Source organism: Nansenia antarctica (assembly GCF_963989245.1).
Source record: "Nansenia antarctica genome assembly, chromosome: 8".
Lineage (NCBI taxonomy): Eukaryota > Metazoa > Chordata > Actinopteri > Argentiniformes > Microstomatidae > Nansenia > Nansenia antarctica.
Genome location: NC_137678.1, coordinates 59005584 through 59027897, shown reverse-complemented (window position 1 = coordinate 59027897; position 22314 = coordinate 59005584). Strand labels below are relative to the sequence as shown.

General features: G+C 48.2%; 1 protein-coding gene and 1 pseudogene across 2 annotated transcripts in view; both read left to right on the top strand.

Moving 5' to 3' along the window:
• LOC308164502 (polyamine-transporting ATPase 13A3-like) overlaps positions 1 to 22314 on the top strand; it is a 121281-nt pseudogene that overhangs the window by 33982 nt on the left and 64985 nt on the right. The gene's annotated exons all lie outside the window — the stretch shown is intronic.
• tmem19 (transmembrane protein 19) overlaps positions 21129 to 22314 on the top strand; it is a gene marked incomplete at its 5' end in the record, with an annotated part of 5401 nt that continues 4215 nt past the window's right edge. Inside the window, one exon of the mRNA XM_080537714.1 lies at positions 21129 to 21150. Within this exon, the coding sequence (XP_080393840.1) occupies positions 21129 to 21150 (22 nt within the window). The remainder of the gene's footprint in view (positions 21151 to 22314) is intronic.

Below are 22314 nucleotides of genomic sequence, written 5' to 3'. Positions count from 1 at the left end.
TACCTGCAACATTCCAAGGATGTTTTGGGGACATTGTTTAGGTAACAGATTATAGAATGTTCTTTTATAAAATGTTCCCACAATGTTACATGATAACAAAGGATCACAAAACGTTTTTTCTAGAATGTTCCTGTAATGTGATATGTAAACAAAGGAAGAACGTTTTACCTGCAACATTCCAAGGATGTTTTGGGGACATTGTTTAGGTAACAGATTATAGAATGTTCTTTTATAAAATGTTCCCACAATGTTACACGATAACAAAGGAAGAACATTCCCAGCTAGGAATTTTTTGTTCTAAAAATGTTCAAAGAATGTTACCTAGAATGTTCTCGTAATGTTTTCAGCGGGAAGTTTTCTTTAAGTTCCCAGAATGTTCTAGGATAATGTTCTCTAAAAACTTTTTTTAAATGTTGTGTGATAACCTTCTTAAAATGTTAAGTGACAACATTGCTAGAACATTATGCCCTAATGTTCTTGAAAATGTTTTCAGCTGTAAGTTTTCTTTAAGTTCCCAGAATGTTCTAGGATAATGTTCTCTAAAAACATTTTTAAAATGTTGTGTGATAACCTTCTTAAAATGTTAAGTGACAACATTGCTAGAACATTATGCCCTAATGTTCTTGAAAATGTTTTCAGCGGGAAGTTTTCTTTAAGTTCCCAGAATGTTTTAGGATAATGTTCTCAAAAACATTCTACAAATGTTTGGTAATAACCTTCTTAAAATGTGAGTTGACAATATTGCTAGAACATTACACCTTATGTTCTCAAAACATTTTCAGCTTAAGTTTTTTGTTTGTTCCCAGAATGTTTTAGGATAACGTGCTCTAAAAACCATTCTAAAAACGTTTGCTTATAACCTTCTTAAAATGTTTACTGAAAACCCTGTTAAAACATTATGCCCAAACATTCTTAAAATGTTTTTGGGATGTTATTAAAAATTCAAGTTTCAGACTTGCACCAATAACCGAGGAGGCTGAGGACGTGGCAGACCAATCAAACGACTCTGATTAGATTTCAGACCAATCAAACGACTCTGATTAGATTTCACTAAGCCTGACTGAGATGTTCAGTTCACCTCCGTGATCGGGCACAGGTAGACGGGTTTAGTTGAAGACAGCTCAAGGGAACGGGACACTGTGGATTTAACGGTAAGGTTACAATAACTGTTTTTAATTGATTAACGTTACTTTGAATGGATACATTTACTTTCTTGACCACAAACTAACCGTTAATGCGAATAACGTCGAGCGTGTGTGTTGTCAGACAAATAATGCACTCTAGAGCACATCAATACTACCATCTGTTGCTACCAAGAGCCCCAGAGAGACCCTGAGCTCCAGGAGGTTTATGACCCACTTAGGTCATAAATCTGTCCTCGGACAGACTAGTAGTCTATTCCCGCGACACGAAGGAACGAGAGGGACAACTCAGACGGTGGAAACGAACAGAGTGCTGAAGCGAAGACCTCACGAGTGATTATTAAGTTTATAGCTGTGTCGGAGGGCAGACATTACACCTTTCTCTCTCTCTCTCTCTCTATCACTCTCGCTCGCTCTTTCTCTCTCTATCACTCTCGCTCGCTCTTTCTCTCTCACTTTCTCTCTCTTTCTCTCGCTCGCTCTCTCTCTCTTTCTCTCACTCGCTCTCTCTCTCTCATTCTCTCTCTCTCTCTCTCTCTCTCTCTCTCTCGCTCTCTGATGCTCTTTATCAGGTGTCTGAGAAGCTTGAGGGGCCATTCAACATGGAGCTGGCTGCCGACTCTATCTCCGTCAAGGTCTCTGAGGCCATCATGCACATGCAGGACAACAGCGTCACCACCTCCACCAAGGCAAGAACAGGGGCAGGGGAGGGAGGGAGGGAGGGAGGGATGGAGGGACTGGATACACAGTGGGAGGGAATGCATTGTAGACCATCTATTGTTGTGTGGACTATGGATCTGTCTGCAGTAAATGAGAATGGATGATATTGTTGTTGTGTTCTCTGTTCAGTCCACATTTGACCATGCTGGTGTTTGTTTACTGTAGTGTTGTTGTTGTTTACTGTAGAGGTGTTCCAAGGCTGCGGGAGTCCCAGGCCGGCCCCGGGGCGCTCCCGACGTTCGCTAAAGGAGCCCGATAGGACCAACAGGAGACCGTTCCGTACCTTCACCCCTGAGGAGAAGCCCACCACTGCCGCCGGAACTAACCTGGACAGACTGGTGAGAAGAGGAGGGGTTGGAGGGGGAGGAGGAGATGGTGGGGGCGGTGACGAGAAAGACAACTCTTAGCTCTTAAGAGAAGCTGTATTGTCCCAGCTTCATTCTGTGAGCGCGAGGCGTTTTTTTCCGTTAGCTAGTTTGAAGAGTTTTTTTTTTTACGGCCGCTCGGCTGCTCCATATGTTCATACTAAGAATACATTCGTACGCCTGAACTGGGTTCCCTTCCGCCATCCGACATCGCCAGGCCTGACGTGAGGACCAGGCAGCTCATCATGGAGCTCACGGTGGCCACCAACAGACTGAGACAAGCCCAGGCCGGCCTGGACACTGACTTCATGGACAGTGAGTTCCCTTCTGTCTCACTTCACCTCCCTCTCTCTCTGTCCCTCCCTCCCTCTCTCTCTCTCACTCAATCTGTGTCTTTTCCCTGTTTTGTCTCTCGTGTTTACTACCAATCCCTCTTTCTCACTCTCCCCTCGAAACTCCTCCGTCACTCTTCTCACTGCTATATCTCTCTTGCTTTCTTGCTGTCATTCTCACTCACTCTCTCTCACACCCACACACCCACGCACGCACGCACACGCGCACGCATACACACTCCCGCTCCCACTTATCACCTGTCATCTCCCTGTCTGTAGGCGAGGAGGGCAGTGGGTCAGGGGGTGTCGACGGAAGCGAGAGGTACAGTGATGATTGGCCAGGCTACGGCCCCTACTCCCCGCCTCAGAGCAAGCCCCCCCTGCAACCCTTCCTCCTCCGCCCCCATCAGGCCCCCCCGGGTCAGGGACAGGAACGGAGCCAAGTGGAACAGGAAGGATCGGACCAGATCAGCAGCCAGCCAGCCAGTCTCCTCTCTGCTTCCCCTGCTCTCTCTGTCCTTCATGGCTACTGTCGCCCCCTTGTGTCTGACGATTGGGTTGTTGTTGTCGTCGTTGGATTTTATGTTCGTCTTTTATTATAAGCACAATGTTATGAGAGCAGCTTTATTCAGTCATCCCAAAGGGTAAAGACAGAAGTTGAATCTAAAAGGTGTGTTTTAATAAGACCTCCAGCAATATGGGCAGAAAATAATCTTCTCCTTTAACAAATCGTGCCAGCACAAAGAAAAACACATTTTGGCTATCAAATACCAATATCCCAGCATCCTGTCCAGTCACCTATCTGCACCACAAAGAAAACATAATGTTATATGATTGGCTATCTCAAATACCAATATCCCAGCATCCTGGCCAATCACCTGTCTGCCTTGCTAGATTTAGGCTGAAATGCATGACCACCAAAAACGTCAGATCCCCTGCTGAAAAATCAGCCTCACAAGTCCTAAACGTTGATAATCTTCACATTCATACAGTTACCGTTTTATAATTTCATAATGATGATTCATAATTGTTAGATAGATTATTCTTATACCAGGAGACAAGTGCCATTATAGTGGATCTGCATTTGGTCCAACGTATTCCTTTGGTTCCTGCAATAAGCAATAAGATTATTGCTAAACTTCAAACTACCAGGCATTCAGTGTTGAACCCTGCCTATACTACATTCATGTGTAAAGGCCAGGTGGTTAACTATGGCTATAAATAACTGTATGTAAAGGTCAATCGTTTTTATTGATTGCTTACCTACACCATTTGTATGAATCTGAAGTTCACATGCCCACAGCAATAACATACATACAATAGTAACATTTTTAGCAAACAATTAGTAGTTTCTCATTACTTATCACACAAAATACCTACGTTAAGCACCTTTTTGCAAAACAGTTAACACAGCTCTCTACACACTGTAAGACACAACAATCAATTGAGTAAGTGTTGAGAGATTAAGCCTATTTTCTTACAGCATCTAGCTTTCTCCCACTGTAGTGAATCACCATACATGTAAACTCTCATTTCTGAACAGTTCAATTGACAATCAGTAATGTAATTTGTGTCGCTATCTGCTTCTTTCTGAATATTACAGATTAATTTGATTTCATTGATTTCATGTTTATAGAGTCAGCATTGATATTCTCAAAGAAGCAAAGCTACAACAGATATGGTTTTTCTGCTAAGTGTAATTTCTACTGTGATCTTTTTCACCTTCGTTTTTAACTGAAAGTTCGCCAACCTGCACAATGCATATTGATGGTTCTAGTTACTATTTAGTGTGTTGTTATGAAATTAATTTTTCAATGTGATGACAAATTATACTGCGTTGAGGCACTGATTTGCTTTTGTGACAGGTAGGTTCTGAGAGGTGTCGTGTATTTTGAAGAAGATAGGGAATGTGTTAACTGTTTTGAAAGGTCGAATATTGTTTCAAGAAATGTGTTCGAGAAATTGAGAAAAACACTAATAGGACCATTAGGTACCAGTAATAGGACCTTAGAGGGGTTTATTTGGAATGTAACTGGCGCAGGCCTTCATTTTATATAGCCTGCCCTGACAGTGTGGCTGAATCATGTAATTTATTGATGCCTTTAATTTATTTGTATTTCTGTATGATTTGAATGTTTTCTATTTAAGTGTCCTAAAAGCAACAACGACGGCAGCTTTGTTGAATGAGAAGGCAAGATGTGTGGAACAGAGAAGTGGAAGAGGGATTGATAGGTACCATTTAAGTTATGGATGGATTGGCAAATGAAAAGAGACAAAAGAGTGACAGTGACAGAGAGGGAGTGGAAGTTAATGACAAAAGTATTCAAGTGTGAAAGGCAGTCACAGAACATTCTGGCCTTCACCAAGACGTTGACCACCAATAGATGGAGGGAGAGAGAAATGGCTTGGATATAGATGGAGGGAATGGGAATGGAAGTGTACAGAAAAGACGGAGAGAGACAAAGTGTCTGTAGAGAAAAGCAACAAAGATGGTGAACAACACAATAAGAATGTATTGTGAATGTTATTGAAGCATACTTTTTGTTGAATGAAAAGTCGCCGCATCCCTTTTTTGAGAGGGGAGTGTACTTTAAGTGTTACTCAAGGTAATTCTGACCTTGTACAATGAATAGGATAGCAAGTCTGTGTGGGAGTGGTGAGTGTGTATATTAGAGGTCTGGTTTCTATTCCAGTTTGTAAAGGTATCTGGAGAGTAACAGTATTAGATTCCACTAGCCTGGTTAAGAAGCCATACTATTTAGCAATTGCTAGCAAGCTACATACTAGCTTACTATGTACCAGTAGTCTGGCACGCCAGATAAACATTCCACTATTGTACAGGAGCAAATGACTATCAAAGTGAACAATTCTAAATGATGTGTGTGTGTGTGTGTGTGTGTGTGTGTGTGTTTGCCAAACGGCTGTTGTATTCAATTCAAGGACGTTCTGGTCAAAATGTTAATAGTTAACCACTACTACAACCTCTCATCGACTCTCACCACTCCCAGCTAAGATACTACATTCCATTACTGTGAAAGAATAGCAAAACATTTTCATGATGTTGTTGTAACAAGTTTTGGTATTAATGAGGAAATAGCCTTTTTCCATTTCATTAAAAAATTGTAAAGAAAACCTTGCATCAGCGACTCAATTCAGTTCACAATGATGCTCTCTCAATACGTTGTGGTCGAGTAACTGCTTTGTCTTTCTCGTATGCTTGTTACTATGCCGACATGGGTAATATAACCTCAGTCAAGTCAAATTTAGAATAATCATTTTTCAAAAAGCTTGTCCTGTGGGCTTTTTCAGTATTGCAATAGTCTTTTCTGGTTGTAAATTGCAATTTTTCCGCACAGTGAACATTTGTCTTTCATCCCATAGGGCGAGGTTGTCCTGTGGTATTCATGCTTTGGGGGAGGCCTCTTGTGCAGTGGTCTTGTCATGCACAGGGCATTTGATGCATCCACACTAGAAGGATGGACACACACACACACACACACACACGTTATTGAATACACGCACACAACATGAATATAAAGCATGGATATGAATTCCCCCCTCTGATTGGTTACCTTCCACAGCACAAAGCCAAGATGACCCAATAACAGGAGTCCTGCAATGACTGACAGGAAGATGATCCACCAGGCCACCTTTCTGAACAACAGGGAACGCTTCCTCTCAGGAAACACTGTCAACCTCACCTGCGCAGGCACAACAGGCACACACACACACACACACACACACACACACACACAGAACAAAGACTGGGGCATCACAGATCCATTATCCTTTGTCACAGTCTGACGCAGTGGCGTCTGGCGAAGGGAGAAATCCTAGGATGGGCTCATTGAAATGGATGGCAAGAGAATGAGGAAAGGTACCAAACACAAACATGAACGTGAATTGCAAGGGACCTATTTAGTACCTATTTTTTTTTTCCCTTTCCTAACACCAGGGGAGCCACCCCTCCTAAATTTCGTTGTTTGGTACCTGTACTGTAGCAATGACAATAAAGTCCATTCATTCATTCATTCATTCATATGCAGCATGTACCCATTAACCTGCACACAGACACACACCAAACCAGCATGTCCTCAAGTACGCGCCTGGCAGATGAGCACACGAGACACACACACACACATCTCCGTCTGTCTCGTCGCTCACACGTTCTATATCGTGGAGCTCCGCCCCATAGGGGAGCTCTGCTCCTATTGGTTTACCCGCTACCTAAAGTAGCCAATGACTGAATTTTTCAATGCCTGCGCCCGCCTGGGGTGCTATATAAAGGGGCGTACTTCGCTCCATCATTCTCCCAAAAAGTTCAGCACGGGTTTATATCTGAAGACTGAGAAGGACGACTACTAAGACTGGAGGACCCGCCAGACTTTTCCCTTCAAGATGGATCGTCCGCCGCCTATGGAGAAGTTCCTCCGGGACGCCTGCCGCTGCGACTTCCAAGCAGAGGAGGACGCCTTTCAGCGGAGGAGACTTTTCCCTTCAGCGATGGATCGTTCGCCGCCGACCACGAAGAAGTTCCTCCGGGACACCTGCCGCTGCGATTTTCTAGCAGCGGAGGACAAGCAAGAACGGCGTTCTGGGCAGGCACCTCCCCAAGTAGGGATGGTCCTGCCCGCTCAGCCGGCCCTGACATCACGCCGCCCTCACCCAGCTGAGTGGTCGGTGCCGGTGTCAGAATCAGAAAGCTCTGATGAGAGCGAGCGGCAGGTAGAGCACGTGCTCCCCGCCCTCGCCCCCCCATCACTCCGCCACGACTTCCAGGGCCTCCTGGAAGCTGCGGCAGGCGTGTTGGCAATTCCCCGTCCCGCCTCCCCTCCCCCAACGGAGTCCTTCTGGGAGAAGGACCTGTTTTACGGGAAAAGGGCGAAGCGACAGGACCAACCTCCTAACGCTGTCCTCCCGGGCTTAGATAAGTTCGTGGAGGACAAGTGGGGAGAACCACTCACAGGCAGGGCGCCGGTGAAGGCGTTCTTGCCCTTTACCAGAGTGGAGGGGCTCGCGGAGGGGATGACCAACGGCTCCCCGCCGCTCGAACCAGCGCTAGCCGCCTACTTGGTACCGGGGTCCAGCACCTGGTCGGTGCCTAACAAACCTATGCCGCCCAACCAGCGTGACAGGTTTAACGCCACCCTGGTAGACAAGAGCTACGCTCTCGGTGCGCAGGCGGCGGCAGCGGCGAATAACATCGCCGTGTTTAACGCCGCCATTGCGAAAATCACCACAGACCGACCCTACGGTTTGTCTGCAGCAGAGACGGTGCTTCTGAGCAAGCTCAGTGCCGCGACGATGTACCTGGCCCAGGGCGTCGCGGTTTGTGGGGGTCGCCTGATGGCAAACGCGGTGGTGCAGCAGCGACAGATGTGGCTGTCTCTCACCACCATGACCGGGGCGGACCGGATGGCCCTACTGAATGCTCCAATAGAGAGACAAGGGCTATTCGGTCCCGCCATGGACACCTTGACGGTGCGCCTGGCCGCGATGGAGGAGGCTAAGAGGCACCTTGCCAGCCACCTCCCCCTCCAGCGACCCTCCACCTCTTCTTCTTCCGCCGTGGTGACGACTAGACCGTCAACGGCTGCGAAACGGAGGTTTCGGTGTGATGCGGCACTGGCTCCACCTCTACAGACGGAGCCATGCCCCACTCGGCATCCCCAGCCCCCGCCGCTGACCACTGGGAGGGCCCACTACGGCCCCCCACGGCAACGTGGCCCGGTTTCACTGGCGGAGGGGTCGGTAATGACCCCACCACCGGTTTCCTCTTCATGGCTGCTACCTCATAAAGAGGTAAAAGAAGGAAAATCCCCACCTTACTTTTTCAGTAAAGATGATTTTCCCATGTTATCTACCGGAGCGGAGACCCGCCTGCCTTGTCGGAGCGTGGTCCAATCGCTACCGGTTAGAAACGAAGCGGAGACTGGCCCAGCGTACCAGCGTGTGGCCAGCTCTCTGCCTAACAGACTTACCCCTATCACGACACAAACAGGGTTAAACACCCCTGTCTGTAGCCGTATAGAGGGATCGTTATTTACATCAATAACCCCTCCATGTCTATCAGGATCTGGCCCAGCTCATGAGCGTGCGGACGGTCCTTTGATTATCAGACATAATAGACCTGCGTCAATAAAGGGCATTGTTACACATAGCAAACACTCTTTACAGACGGCAGCCCATCCCTTTCGAAATGACCCCACCTTGGGCTGTGCCACCTCCTCGGTGTGCAGCGGCGGCTGGGGTCATACAGAAATTCAAGCTTTTTCTGTCGACTGCACCACAACAGACGGCCCAGCCGCTGTCGTTGCGTTATGCAGAATGGCTAGAAGGGGCAGGTATTCTGTCGGGCTGGCTGGACAGGACATTGAGGAGGGGATATGCACTACAGTTCATTCAGCCTCCTCCGCCCTTCAGGGGCGTGAGAGAGACTGTTTTGTCCTGCCCGATAAAAACACGTGCGCTCCAGGAGGAGATTACGAATCTCCTAACAAAGGGCGCAGTGACAATGGTTCCGAGGGACCAGTGGGACGTGGGGTGGTACTCCCCGTATTTCCTTGTCCCAAAGAAATCCGGAGGCATGAGACCCATACTGGATTTAAGGGTCCTCAACGAGAGAGTGGCGAAACGCCCCTTTCGTATGTTGACGACGAGGCGCCTTCTGTCTTGTATACAGAAAGGCGACTACGGAATCAGCATAGACCTGAGGGACGCGTATTTTCATGTGCCAATCACAGAGAGGCACAGGAAATTTCTACGTTTTGCCTTCCAAGGGAAGGTTTACGAGTACACGCGCCTGCCCTTCGGGTACGCGCTTGCTCCTCGAACTTTCTCCAAATGCGTGCAGACAGCACTCGAACCACTGAGGCGAAACGGGATACGCATATTAGCTTATCTCGACGACCTACTGGTCTTGGCCCAATGCCCAAATCGAGCCATTCGGGACGCAACCTCACTGGTGCAGCACCTCACTCAGCTGGGGTTAGCTGTCAACTGGACAAAGAGTGCTCCGTGGCCAGCTCAACAGTTTTCCTATCTAGGCATTCAGTTAGATACTGCCAAGATGAGGGCCAGTTTATCGGCACCACGGAGAGCGACACTGACGTCAGCTCTCCGGGTGTGTCGAGTGACAAATACAATCACCGCTCTGTCAATGATGTCCTTACTAGGAATGATGTCTGCGGCCCATGTAGTGGTCCCCTTAGGCCTATTACACATGCGCAGACTGCAGAGGTGGTTCGCACGACTGCGACTGGATCCAGTGAGACACCGTCGCAAATTGATTGTAATACCGAGATCGGTCAAGACCGACCTGAGCTACTGGAGAGACCCGCGCGTCATCGCGCGCGGAGTCGCCATGGGCAGACCGGCATCCCACTACCCAGTCTTCACGGACGCGTCGTTGACTGGGTGGGGAGGAGTGTGTCAGGCAGGTTCGGTGGCAGGAAGATGGGGACCGTTAGAGACGCGTCACATCAACCTGCTGGAACTCGAGGCGGTGAAGTTAACGCTACTTCACTTTGCCCCAGTGTTAAAGGATCTGGACGTGTTAGTCAGATCCGACAACAGGACAACAGTAGCATACATCAATCGTCAAGGGGGAGTACGCTCAGCGTCACTTCATCGCCTAGCGACAGATATATGGCTGTGGGCTGTCACACACCTGAGTTCGCTAAAAGCTCTCCACATTCCAGGTCTGCTCAACGAAGGAGCAGATCTGTTATCACGGGGAGGCCCGAGGGACGACGACTGGAGGTTAGCACCCTCCATTGTGTCTCTGATTTGGGCACGGTTCGGGCAAGCAGAAGTGGATCTGTTTGCGTCCCGGACGAATGCGCAGTGTCGCCTTTGGTTCTCCCTGCGCGAACAGGACAACCCGCCATTGGGAGTCGATGCATTCGCACACCACCCATGGCCGAGGGTCCTGTTATACGCGTTCCCACCCCTGACATCTATCCTCCCACTGTTGGCACGAGTGAGGTCAGAGAGGCTAGAGTTAATTCTTGTAGCCCCGGACCGTCCCGGAGCCCCGTGGTTTCCGGAACTGATGGAGATGTTGGTAGAGGGCCCATGGCCCATACCTCATCGACAAGATGCACTCTCTCAGGCCAGAGGCTTGGTGAGGGGGCCGCCGATGATGGGGGGCCCCCTCATGGCCTGGTTACTGAGAGGGATTTGTTAGAACGCAGGGGTCTGACAGACGCGGTCATTCAGACCATTCAGAGTGCGCGCGCGCAATCCACTGCAAAGGGATATGCGGCGCGCTGGCGAGTGTTTACACAGTGGTGTGAGGGACAGGACGTTGACCCAGTCTGCTGTCGGGTCGAAACGTTCTTGTGCTTCTTACAGTCGCTGTTTGACAAGGGATTGGCGGCGGGAACTATTAAAGTTTACGCGGCTGCCATCTCAGCTTGTCATGAGGGTTTTGCGACAACGACACTGTTCAGTCATTCGCTGGTTAAGCGTTTTTTGACTGGAGTGTGTAGGCTTAGACGGCCTCTTAGGACTCTAATGCCCAAATGGGACCTGTCGATTGTGCTAGAGGCGCTGTGCGTGCCCCCATTCGAACCCATTGACACTGTGTCGTTGCGTTTATTGTCTCTCAAGACGAGTCTACTCCTCGCCTTGACTACGGCTAAGCGAGTGAGTGATTTATGTGCTCTCTCGACACGGGCAGATTGTTTGATCATATCTGATGACGAAACAAAAGCTGTGTTACGCCCTAACCCGGCTTTTATCCCTAAGGTTAATCGTGGGTTTAGGGTTCAGAGCTGTGCTCTGAGCGCCTTTTTTCCTCCTCCTCACGACGGAGAGAGGGAGAGGCGTTTACATTGTCTATGTCCGGTGCGCGCGTTGGCACAATATGTGAAGCGCACGGCAGGACTGAGATCTTCTCCCCAGCTTCTGATCTGCTACGGCGGACAGAAAGCCGGGGCACCACTCTCGAAGCAGAGGCTGTCCCATTGGATTTGCGAGGCTATTAGCCTCGCATACGAATCGAAGGGGCAGCCCGTGCCGACTGGCATTCGGGCTCATTCCACCAGGGGCATGGCCACATCAGTGGCCATTCTCAGGGGAGTGGGAGTGGAGGAGATATGTGAGGCGGCGTCTTGGTCGTCGCCATCACCTTTTGTACGGTATTACTTGAAAGATATTTCTTCCTCATCCTTTTCTCATTCTGTCCTCAGTTTTGCTGATGACTGATGTAGTGGGGAAGGCACTTGGATTACCCTGGTCATGGGGATTCTATTCAAGTGCTGTCAGGATAAATACGGATGTGCCTGGGGAGGGGACCCTCCTCTAGGACATGTTCCGTTAGATCAACAACCCTACGTGCTCACGTATGGGTTAGATCAGTGATATTTCTTCCGCATCCTTTTCTCATTCTGTCCTCAGTTTTGCTGATGACTGATGTAGTGGGGAAAGCACTTGGATTACCCTGGTCATGGGGATTCTATTCAAGTGCTGTCAGGATGAATACGGATGTGCCTGGGGAAGGGACCCTCCTCCAGGACATGTCTGTTAGATCAACAACCCAACGTAAGGGTTAGGTAAGTGATATTTCTTCCTCATCCTTTTCTCACTCTGTCCTCAGTTTGCTGAGGACTGAGGTAGTGGGGATGGCACTTGGATTACCCTGGTTGGGGATGCTATTCAAGTGCTGTCAGGATGATTACGGATGTGCCTGGGGAGGGGACCCTCCTCCAGGACATGTTCCGTTAGATCTACAACCCTGCGTGCTCACGTAAGGGTTGGATCAGTGGAGCCGACTCGGTGTGGGTTGGGCCAACTTTTTAAGGTTGTCTTGAACCAACATCAGTGGTCAGCTCCGGGTGCCGCTGAGATTGTTTTCGGATTAATAGTCTCAGTGGGGGTACATTTGGCCTCGCTCGCTCCGCCTAAACCAATAGGAGCAGAGCTCCCCTATGGGGCGGAGCTCCACGATATAGAACGATAGTTATGGAGATAGACTCCAGTTCTATGAGTGGAGCGGAGCCCCATAGGGCTGCTGGCCCACTTCGACTCGTTCAAACCCGGCTGTTTTGTATGTTTGGGAGAATGATGGAGCGAAGTACGCCCCTTTATATAGCACCCCAGGCGGGCGCAGGCATTGAAAAATTCAGTCATTGGCTACTTTAGGTAGCGGGTAAACCAATAGGAGCAGAGCTCCCCTATGGGGCTCCGCTCCACTCATAGAACTGGAGTCTATCTCCATAACTATCGTTCCTTCCCTTCCTCCCATCATCTCACACACCTCCCCCTGGTCTGTCCGTTCCAGCAGCGGTCTTCGTTGGTGACGTCGGCGGCGGCGTTCTCGTCGTTGCAGATGGTGTGTGGGAGGGAGACCCAGAAGCCTCGCATGGGACGAAGGCGCTCCTTCAGATCCGAAACCTGGGGCGCGGGGGGGGGGGGGGGCGGAAGGGAACCCAGTTCAGGCGTACGAATGTATTCTTAGTATGAACATATGGAGCAGCCGAGCGGCCGTAAAAAAAAAAACTCTTCAAACAAGCTAGCGGAAAAAAACGCCTCGCGCTCACAGAATGAAGCTGGGACAATACAGCTTCTCTTAAGAGCTAAGAGTTGTCTTTCTCGTCACCGCCCCCACCATCTCCTCCCCCCCCCCCCCCTCCCCCTCCAACCCCTCCTCTTCTCACCAGTCTGTCCAGGTTAGTTCCGGCGGCAGTGGTGGGCTTCTCCTCAGGGGTGAAGGTACGGAACGGTCTCCTGTTGGTCCTATCGGGCTCCTTTAGCGAACGTCGGGAGCGCCCCGGGGCCGGCCTGGGACTCCCGCAGCCTTGGAACACCTCTACAGTAAACAACAACAACAACACAAGCTGGTTATTATCAGAATAAACAGCCTGGTGGTCTCACACATCACACATAGAGAGAAGCCCCGACAGGCGCACATAACAGAGAACGAGCTACCCCAATGTCACGTCGGAATTCGACGTTTTGCAGAATGAGTGTTTCTGGTTTCGCCAACCAATCAGGTAGCGGTATTGCCCTGCCTTCCCCTACCATCCTAGGTTTCGCAGGGTGTGAGGGGACGGGCGCGTGAAGCAGCGGGCTGGACAAACACGGAGCAGCTGTCAGGAGATGGAAGGTGGTCTGTAATGTACATACAGATTCATACATAAACTACAGAATTACAGTGTTTGATCACATGCTAGTCATCGTGTAAAACCCACATGAATTACTATTCATATTACAGCTGTCATTTCATTTACTCACAAAGTAGTTTTGTTGACTTCAGCTCGCTAGCTAGTTGCTAGTAGCCAGCTAGCTTGACAACTTGCTAGCAGCAGCAGCTCATTTTTATATCACGTTTTTCTTTTTTGTTTCTTAGCTAGTCAGTAGTTACTAGTCAGTAGTTACTAGCCAGTGAATTGGAGGGACCATCATGACCACCATGTCCACTGGCAGCAAGACCAGAGCTTGGTAAGTTTGCAAGACAATCAGTGACACATCAACATTTCCCCAGGAACTTGGCTAGATATGGTAAAGAAGAAGAACTAGTGAAAGGCTACTCCAGTCTATTCAGCTTGCCATAATAGCTATAAAGCAGGCAGCATTGCATGGTAGATGGTCAAGGCCAATGTATAAACTAGATGTGTCACCAATAGGTTAGGATGTCTCTACTCCCTCTCCCCCCTCTCCTCTTGATCTCCTTTCAGCATTGTTGCTTGGCAACAGACATCCTGGGATGGGAGCTTGGGTAGGGCTTTGACAGTGTCCGAATTGTCAGACCAAAAGGGTTGTTTGTTATACTTATACTTAAAACATAGAATTTCTGCTTAAAATGGTATACATTAGTCCTCTTGAAAAATGTTCCCTCATTATTGTTTAACTTGGGCTATTGGATATAACAGTTATTAACATTAATTAACCATACAACTCTTGGTCTTGATTTTTCAGTGGAACCATAGACCATACACTGTGCAAGGGCAAGGAATGCATTGAGTTAAAATATCACAAAACATTGCAGAAAGTGAAGTGGTCCAGGGAAGAGGTAATGTTTTACCCCATAGAGTTGATTTATGTTGTAACCTTTTCTTGATATTCAGTTCAGGGTAGGAAAATAAGCTCATACTTTTTAAAAATGTATTGAATATTTATTTTAATAGAGAGTCCCATTGAGACCAGGGTCTCTCTTACAAGGGAGCCCTGCATAAGCATAATTTACAGTGACATATATACACAATTCCAACATTATAAAACACAGGGAAACATTTTCAACAGAGATCAACATTTAATGAAAAGTTAATACAGTGACACATGTCCCAGAGCTGGTTATCTCGAACCAGAGGAAGGTTGGGATCAGTTAGGGGTTTATGCTACATTCAAGTACTCCTCAAAAATTGGTAATTTGAGCATTTTCAACTCAGAAACCTGTGAACCTTTGAGATCTCTAAATTCCCATATTTGGCACTAATCTCAGAATTAGTCAACAGAGAGCTCTACGCTAAATCCAATGCTAAGTCTTGGTGGGAAGCTCAGAGTTTCAGGGGAGCATTTGAATGCACCATGGACATGGAATGGAACTGAATGTGTTTGACACACGTGTTTGCTACCATTCCTTATTCCATTTCATGCATTACAATGAGCCCGTCCTCCGATTTCTACCTCCACCAACCTCCACTGTAGTCTTCTACACATTTCTCTGGTTCAGAGTATCTGTATTCATCTCTTGATTTCAAGGATGAGAAGCTGAAGAGGCTGGTGGAGCAGGATGAAGACTATGACTGGAGTCTCATTGCAGATCAATTCAAGGTAAACAAACATTGTGTAACACCAGTGGAGGCTTGTGGAGGTAGAAATCAGAGGACAGGCTCATAGTAATACATGGAATGGAATGAGGAAAGGTATCAAACACAACATTCCATGCATTACAATGAGCCCGTCCTCTCCGCCTACCTCCACCAGCCTGCCCTGTGTGACACAGTTCACAGGCAAACTGTCTTTTAATAAATAAACAGCTGCATAATATTATATTATACAGAAACACTAGCAACTAATATCTGTTAGTTGTCTGTTTGACTGTCATAAAGCTTGGAAATATTAAGTTGTCGTCCTAGGCTGGTTATTTGTTCACAATCTGCGCATGCATGCGTGTGTGTGTGTGTGTAATGTAGAAGACTCCGACTCACGTTCTACCATTTTCTTTACATTCCTCTCCTCCGACAGAGAAGGTCCGACATCCAGTGTCAGCAACGGTGGCAGAATGTTCTGAACCAAGAGCTGGTGAAGGGACCGTGGACCAAGGAAGAGGACCAGAGGGTGAAGACACACATCAACATCGACTTTCTTTCACTCTTCACGTCTGTCTACTCAATGTTCATCAGCCACATACTACTCAAGGGCGGGTTTCCCCCGGACACACTAACGTTCTTTTTAAACCAAGTCTAGGACTAGAATCACCCTTCCGATGGAGAACTCTCCCATAGATACAGCAATGAAATTATTCTGAAGATGCTTTTTTTTTTTTTTTTTTTTCAGATTTTATCCCTTTTTCACCCAATTTGGTAGCCAATTTAACCCAACTTAGCATCCAATTATCCCCTGCCTATTGCATAGGATCCGCCGCACGACCCCGTGGCCGGCAGTCCCAGAAGAGGCCGCCAGGCAGACTAGCTGACTGGCTCCTCGAGCCCAGCACCGTTATTCCGGCGCCCAGGGGGCGGTGTTGCGCGACGGATCCTAGTCCAGAAATACTCCTATACCGCCCTCGGAAGCGGCCGCCCAATATGCCGCTTCCCGTGTGCCTCGGCCATATCTGGGTCTGGCGAGCCGGGATACGAACCCCGGCCCCGGTGGGCAGCATGCACTAGTGGCCAGTGCGTAGACCGCTACACCACCGCGGGGGCAAGATGCTTGTTTTTAAGCAGGCGTAGGCATAGGCCCGTGGAGGCTGGTGGAGGTAGAAATTCGGGAGAACCGTCTCACGTGTTTGATACCGTGCCTCCTTCCATCCCATGCATTACGACGAGCCCATCCTCCGACTTGTACCTCCACCAGCCTCCCCCCTGGTATAGGCTTAATCTAGGCCCAGATCAAACAAAAACAGCCCCGTTAACCTTTGTGTTCTCCTCCACTCCCAGGTCACCGAGTTGGTCCAGAAGTACGGCCCCAGGAGCTGGTCCGTCATTGCCAAACACCTCCACGGGCGGATCGGCAAGCAGTGTAGGGAGCGCTGGCACTACCACCTGAACCCCGAGGTGAAGAAATCCTGCTGGACCCACGACGAGGACATGATCATCTACGAAGCCCACAAACACCTCGGGAACCGCTGGGCGGAGATCTCCAAGCTGCTGCCTGGCAGGTAGGGGCAGGGTTCAGGTTTACACCAGGTAGGGGCAGGGTTCAGGTAGGGGCAGGGTTCAGGTTTACACCAGGTAGGGGCAGGGTTCAGGTAGGGGCAGGGTTCAGGTAGGGGCAGGGTTCAGGTGTACACCTGTGTGTGTGTGTGTGTGTGCGCGCGCCTCTGTCACAGGACCGACAACTCCATAAAGAACCACTGGAACTCCACCATGCGGAGGAAGGTGGAGACCGAGGGCTACCTGCAGGAAGGCCCCCCCTCCCGCGCCTACAGGGGCAAGGCACCAATCAGGAGGAAGACCAAGCCTATCTCCCCTAGGGGCCTCCTGCACAGCAGCCACAGCCCGATGAAACTGATGGTACGTTCATATTCTACCTGAATAACCATTAAATGTCCTTAGATGAGTGGTTTCTTATGGTTATTGATATGGTTGTCTTCCTCTTGTCTGTTTGTTTGTTTGTTTGTGTGTGTGTGTGTGTGTGTGTGTGTGTGTGCTCGTGTGTGTTTGTGTGCGTGTGTGTGTGTGTGTGTGTGTGTGTGTGTGTGTGTGTGCGTGTGTGCGCGTGTGTGTGTGTGTGTGTGTGTGTGTGTGTGTGTGCGTGTGTGTGTGTGTGTGTGTGTGTGTGTGTGTGTGTGTGTGTGTGTGTGTGTGCGCGTGTGCGCGCGTGTGTGTGTGTGTGTGTCCCCGGTGCAACCCCAGTCCCTGGGCTACCTGGAGGAAGATTTTAAGAAGGTGTTGATAGAGGAGACTGAAGTGGAGGTGCTGATACATGTAGATTCACACAATGACTTCTACTCCTGGACACAAGAGGTAGGCATCTTTATCTGTACATTAAGTAATGTAGTAATAGCTGTGTGTAATATCCAGCCCTCTGATTGGCGGTTAAATACAGCCCTTTGATTGGCTGTAATATCCAGCCCTCTGATTGGTTGTTATATCCAGCCCTCTGTATTTCCAAAGACCTCCTTCCATTCCTTACCACCATAATCAATTCCTCTCTATCCTCAGGATCTGTCCCAGCTGCCTTTAAGACAGCCAGAGTCAAAACAACTTTCCTGTCAAATAAACATTATAAATATGAGTATTCATATCCATGTCTCTTTGCCCCCAGATGGACACTCCATCCAAGAGGGTGAGGAAGTCCCTGGCACTGGATCCCTGGGGCAAGGACTGTCTCAGCACCCAGCCCTACTCCCAGGAGAACTCCAACAATGTCCAGGTGAGGGCGAGGTCCTGCTTCAACAAGGTCCAGGTGAGAGCATCTTCTTCCTGACATGTGGCGTCCCTCCTGTGTGACATTGCCACTCCTTGTCAACATCGAAGATGAAAGGACAGGATTTTGCTTTGTTTTCTCAGTTGAATGTCAGACTGTCTGTTTTTCATGTGACTCATGTGACTCATGCTTTTGTGTTGTAAATGTGTGTTGTGATAGATTTCAGGATACCCGCTCGGCCTGTTGGTCGACCAGTATGTGGACAGTGTCCCTGAGACATCTGTCTTTGTCCTGGTCAGTGTTCCTTCACTTTTTCCTGCTCTCTCTCTCTATCACTCTCTCGCTATCGTGTTTTTCTTTTTCTCGCTCTCTCTGTCATTCGATCTCGCTCTCTCTCTATTACTGTCTTATCTCTCTATCTGTCTCTCACTCTTTATCTCTTTTGTTCTTTCTTTCTCTCTATCGGTCTCTCTCACTTGCTCTCTCTCTCTCTCTCACACACACACCCCTTGCACTACTCTCTCCCCCCCATGTTCCCTCTCTAAAACTCCCTCAGTTCATCTCCACCATGCACACATGATCACATGACCACAACCACAGCAGAGGGCTGTCTATGTCTCTCTCTCTCTCTCTCTCTCTCTCTCTCTCTCTCTCTCTCTCTCTCTCTCTCTCTCTCACACACACACACACACACACACACTCTCGCTCTCTTTCACTCCCTGTCCCTCTTAGCTGCCCCTCACCCTCCTGCTGTCCCGTTGTCTAAGTTTCCCCAAAGTCAAAACGATGTCATCCTTCCTCCCCCTCCTCTCTCCCCCTCTCTCTCTCTTTCCATCCCTCCCCTCCGTTCCCCCTTCCCTCCCTGTCTCTCCCCCAGCCTATGGAGGGCTGCTGCAGTTGGTCCAGCAGCCTGACGGAGGAGGGTGTGAGCCTGGTCAACTCCACCCTGAGCTGCCTGGGGGACCAGAGTCTGGAGGTCCACCTGGGAGGCTCTGTCTACACGCCCGTCTACCCCAGCAGGTACCTGGAGGCGGAGGCCAGCGCTGTGCTCTCCTCCCTGCAGACCATCCCGGGGTTCGCTGAAACCCTGGAGCTCATCGACTCGGTCAGTCCTCGTCCTCTTTCTCCTCCTTCTTCTTCTCCTCCTCCTCCACTTCCTTCTTCTTCTCCTCTTCCTCTTTTTCCTCGTCCTCCTCTTCCTGTTCCCGTTCTTTCTCCTCTCCTTCTCTTCCTCAGCCATCATCTCCTCCTCCTCCCACACTTCTGTAGATCTGATATGATTGGATAGGCATAAACAAAATGGTAGTAGCTTCCACAATTTATGTTTGCCAGAGACTTTTGGCTATATTTTGTTGATAGCAAAGCATAATACATAATATAGCAATTACATAATATTGATAATCTGAGTCCAATGTAATTATCACTGTGTGTAAAGAATTGTTGAGTCTGTACCTATTAAGGGCAAGAAAGGTCAAATAGAATTAATCGAATGAGGAATCGTTTAACACTAGAACAGTTTTACCTACTAAAAGAGCCGCCTCAGGGGTCAAATGTGGCTCTTTACAATGCTCAAGCTGCTATTCACTAGTTGGCCGCTTGTAAATTAACCTGCTTCCTACACAAAAAAAGGGCTAAATAGCTTTCTATTAGCTTATCCTGATTTGATTTTGAAAATGTAAGGATACTGGGTAGTAGAACGCACATATCTAGGAAAAGTCATGAAAGGAGGGTCCTGAAATTCGATCGAGCGCAAAGATATAAACATTTGTTTTAGTCACAGGGGTCAAATGACCCCTTATGGCTGTTGACCACCGGTCATCACAAATCAATGACAACCTGACAACAGGACACAGGAAAAAGGGTGGGAGCTTTTTCCCTAACCTCTGCTTTTCATAGCATCCTAAAAACCACAGTGTTTAAATTAGGAGCTGTTGATAAGGAGACCACCGACCACCATTCATCTTATTACATCTAAACTGATGACATCACAGTTTTGACACCAGACATTCCACAGAGCTCACAGCCATTTGTCTCCCGGGGGGATGGTAAACTTAAGAAGATTGGGGCAGAATTGAAATCGTCCCACTTCAATCCTGTCAGATCGACCCAACAGGTCCCTAGTCCCATAGGGCCACCGCTGTTCTAGACAGGGCCAGAGAGAACCAATCATACCTGTCATTGTTGTCATGGTCCCTCTCTACAGGACCCTGTAGACTGGAGCGAGGTGGCGGAGGAAGTGACCTCGCCACTGAAACAGGAAGCTACGTCCCTGCCCTGCGGCGACATGCAGGAAGTACCCGGTTATGAGCTGTGTGACGACTCAGGCCCCGTCTCCGACCTGAGCAGGAGCTACATAGAGCTCCTGTCCTCCTTCTCCCCCTCCATGTCCAGGCTGAGCACCTCTCACTCCACCCTGACGAGCAAGGGCCACAGCAGCACCTCCTTCCTGGATTACAGTGACTCGTCTCCCCAGCTGACCCCCGCCAAGACCGTGGCCTTCTCTCCTTCTCAGGTAGGACCACCTCCTCATCTGGGCTGGTCGTCTCACCTGGGGTCACCTGGGGTTAGACCACCTGGCCCAGATTAAGACCCTTAGTCCTGGATTTAGAGAGTCTTCATCAAGTCTGGGGAAAAACAATCTTGGCTTAATGTGCATTATTTTAGATTAGCTTCAACCCATTCTTCTCTCTCCCCTGCAGCATTGTTGACTGGAGGGAGGAAGGCACACCTCTTCCTCTTCATCCTCATCGGTTAGTGTGACATCACACCCTTTACCTTCTGGAATCACATGTCTGAGCCGTTATACCCCTAGACACTTGTGTAGATATAGAAGGATTGAATAGGTATTAAGAAAGATTGTGAAAATTAATTCCACCAAGTCTATGAGAGGATCAAGGAGCAACCACCATATTGGTTTACATATCGAATCCTCTGAGATCCCCTGAAGGGTTGTTTCTGACCAGAGCCTGTGTATCTCTCCCTGTCCTCCAGGTTTTTTTTCTTTCTTTTTTTTCTTTTTTTTCTTCTAGTCCATGCAGTCCCCCTCGCTACCAGGTGAGACAGGTCACAACAGGACAGATATATACAGTGGGGGAAATAAGTATTGAACACATCAACATTTTGTCCAGTAAATGTATTTCCATTGAGCCTATTCAAGTGAAATTTGCACCAGACTTTGGTATTAACTCAAACAATCCAGACAAAAAGAAAACATATATAAATAACTGCACTGTAACATTATTACATTTAGTACATATATATATATATATATACTAAACTAGATACAGCTTATTATAACCGGTGTAGGTACAGAATTTTAACGGTTCTCGGAATTTTATCGGGGTCCTGCCATTACTGATGACGTATCACTGTATGATTGGCTGTGATGACGTTACACATTATGATTGGTTGCAGAGCCGTAAACGTGATGACGTAACACATTATGATTGGCTGCAGAGCCCTAAACGGAAGCCAACTGGGTTACAGGAGCGGGCTAGTTGCTAACGTTAGCAAACAATGTCAATGTGAACTCAACCCTAACCCTAACCCTAACCTTAACCCTAACCCTAACCCTAACCTTAACCCTAACCCTAACCCTAATCTTAACACCAACCCTAACGCTAACAGTAAGTAAGTACGTAAGTAAGTAAAGCTTTATTTATATAGCGCCTTTCGTACATGAAATGCAACTTAAAGCGCAAAACAGCAAACTAGCCCACCCCTGTAACCCAGATGGCTTCCGTTTACAGCTCTGCAGCCAATCATAATGTGTAACATCATCACAGCCAATCATACAGTGATACGTTTCAATCTGATTTGTGGCACCAACGCATGCGCAGTCAGTTGCTAAAGTAGAGGCACGTTTAAGTGTTTTTCTGATCAGGTTTAGTTTTTCACCGACACCACATGGTTGTGATGTATAATATAATTCAGTATTAAAAAAAAAAAATGCTTGTGTTCTTACGTGGCTTGTGGGCTATGAAAAAAATAGGGAGAAGACTACATTCAATATTACGAAATAATGTAAGCCAAAATCGCAATTCAAAACATGGGTTTCATTGGGGTAACATGCTTTTTGGAAAGAGCTGCAGTTCTCCCCATGGCCACCGGGTATTGCTGGTGTTCTGATGATTTATGCTGCCTTCATGCCTGAGATTAGATGTTGTTCATGAACTTTATTAAACTTTAGGCGGGTGTACTTTTGTGGTTTCTGATAGG